The sequence below is a fragment of the Micropterus dolomieu genome, unplaced genomic scaffold (assembly GCF_021292245.1).
Source record: "Micropterus dolomieu isolate WLL.071019.BEF.003 ecotype Adirondacks unplaced genomic scaffold, ASM2129224v1 contig_14586, whole genome shotgun sequence".
Taxonomy (NCBI): Eukaryota; Metazoa; Chordata; class Actinopteri; order Centrarchiformes; family Centrarchidae; genus Micropterus; species Micropterus dolomieu.
In genome coordinates this window covers 1,769-4,281 of record NW_025743572.1, presented here as the reverse complement: position 1 = coordinate 4,281, position 2,513 = coordinate 1,769, and the positions used below count along the sequence as shown (strand labels likewise).

Sequence of the window (2,513 nt, the reverse complement as noted above, 5' to 3'; positions counted from 1 at the left end):
AAGAGATGACTGTAACGAACGAGAGGATTCCCCGAAGAGATGACTGTAACGAACGGGAGGATTCCCCGAAGAGATGACTGTAACGAACGGGAGGATACTCCGAAGAGATGACTGTAACGAACGAGAGGATTCCCCGAAGAGATGACTGTAACGAACGGGAGGATTCTCCGAAGAGATGACTGTAACGAACGAGAGGATTCCCCGAAGAGATGACTGTAACGAACGGGAGGATTCCCCCGAAGAGATGACTGTAACGAACGAGAGGATACCCTGAAGAGATGACTTATTTAAGATGATAAAAAACATAATTGACTGTAAAAGACAAACCTCCTCGATAGTCTGGTCCAGGGGGTCACTGTGGTCTGAGGAGAAGGCCTCCTCTTTATGAGCCTCTCTCCTCTCCTTCTGCCAGCTCAGCCAAGGCCTTAGCTCTGATGGGGGGCATTTTCCAGGGTGTGGACCCGGACTCAGGGAGGGGCTCAGCTCTAACGGGGGACAAGTTCTGTGGCCAAGACCAGGAGTAAGGGAGGGCCTGAGCTCTGATGGTTGACAGGTTCCGGGGTCAAGACCAGGAGTCAGGGAGGGCCTCAGCTCTGAGGAGGGTTGGGGACCAGGACCTGAATCCCTGTGGGGCGGTGAGGGGGACAAGGACTCGCTGGTTTTCCTCCTGTTCGTCTTCCTGTGGGCCTTCCTGTGGACAGGAGGCGGGGTCTGTGCGTGTGATGAATGTGTGTGCCCTGCAGGGGCGGCCCCTCCTTCCTCCCGCTCTCTGATTGGTGTAGACACCCTCTCCTGACCCGCCCCCTCTATGACTCTCTTTGACTGACTGGCCGGCTGACAGGAGGCGTCGTCAGAGCTAGGCAATTGTTCTCGGGTGCCGAATGACCGGCTGTCGTCGTCAGAGAAACGGAGTTCATCAAGTTCCTCCCTCGGCAACGGAGGGGCGGAGACTGAGGGGAGGTCAGCGTGAGACGGCCTGACGGGGACACAAACATGTCAACATATCAAACATGAGTACTGCAGCAGGAGAGGTGAGTTTGTTTATATCACCACAAGTCAGAGGTCAAAGGGAGTGTAACCTACTCAGAGTTATCAAGAAAACTCAGGGTTGACAAACTCTGACTGCTACACAAGATGTTGGCTATTGTTTGAAAGGAAGAGGAGAGCTGTGTGCTGCAGCTCACTGTTTCTGAGGGAGTGTCGGAGTAGCCGCTTGGCGAGCGTTATGACGCACATTTAGCTTTCATCCCTGTGACGTCATAGGGATGAAAGGTAAGCGGCTGGACTCCAAACAAGCTGTTTTCAGTTCAGAGCAGAGTTTTCTGTGGGAGGTGGGAACTCCCTTTGGGCTGGACTTTTTCACTATGCAAACCTGTTACATGCACAAAAAAGGTATATAATTCAATAAAGGAGAGGGGAAAAGACAAAAAGCAGACCTCTTTAACTGCATGTTAGGTCCATTGTTATAAAACCAGCCAGGAGCCCGAAGAGAGCGTTAATAATCTGAGAAAAAATTCAGACTTTCAGTTACCTGGGGTCGTTGTAGCGGTGCGACTGTGTTTGTTTTAGCTATCTGGGGACGTTGTAGCGGGGCGGGTATGTTTGTTTCAGCTATCTGGGGACATTGTAGCGGGGCGGGTATGTTTGTTTCAGCTATCTGGGGACGTTGTAGCGGTGCGGGTATGTTTGTTTCAGTTACCCGGGTTCATCGTAGCGGTGCGAGTATGTTTCAGTTACCCGGGATCGTTGTAACGGTGCGGGTATATTTGTTTCAGTTACCTGGGGTCGTTGTAGCGGTGCGAGTATATTTCAGTTTCCACGGGGTCGTCGTAGCGGTGCGGGTATGTTTGTTTCAGTTACCTGGGGTTGTCGTAGTGGTGCGAGTATGTTTCAGCTACCTGGGGTCGTCGTAGCGGTGCGGGTATGTTTCAGTTACCCGGGGTCGTCGTAGCGGTGCGGGTATGTTTGTTTCAGTTACCTGGGGTCGTCGTAGCGGGGCGGGTATGTTTGTTTCAGTTACCCGGGGTCGTTGTAGCTGTGCGGGTATATTTGTTTCAGTTACCTGGGGTCGTTGAAGCGGTGCGAGTATGTTTCAGTTTCCACGGGGTCGTCGTAGCGGCGCGGGTATGTTTCAGTTACCGGGGTCGTTGTAGCGGGTATGTTTCAGTTACCTGGGGTCGCCGTAGCAGTGCGGGTTTGTTTGTTTCAGTTACCTGGGGTCGTTGTAGCGGTGCGGGTATGTTTCAGTTACCTGGGTCATTGTAGCGGTGCGGGTATGTTTGTGTCAGTTACCCGGGGTCGTTGTAGCGGTGCGGGTATATTTGTTTCAGTTACCTCGGGTCATTGTAGCGGTGCGAGTATGTTTCAGTTTCCACGGGGTCGTCGTAGCGGCGCGGGTATGTTTCAGTTACCGGGGTCGTTGTAGCGGGTATGTTTCAGTTACCTGGGGTCGCCGTAGCAGTGCGGGTTTGTTTGTTTCAGTTACCTCGGGTCGTTGTAGCGGTGCGGGTATG

General features: G+C 52.8%; 1 protein-coding gene across 1 annotated transcript; it reads right to left on the bottom strand.

The window, feature by feature from the left end:
- Window positions 1-327: 327 nt before the first annotated feature.
- On the bottom strand, window positions 328-2,260 carry LOC123966935 (mucin-1-like; the record flags this gene model as incomplete). The annotated part of the gene is made up of 2 exons (XM_046043009.1): window positions 2,214-2,260; window positions 328-976 (listed from the first exon to the last, which is right to left on the bottom strand). Coding segments are annotated over exons 1-2 (696 nt in total), but the record flags the coding sequence as incomplete, so codon positions are not given.
- Window positions 2,261-2,513: the final 253 nt, after the last annotated feature.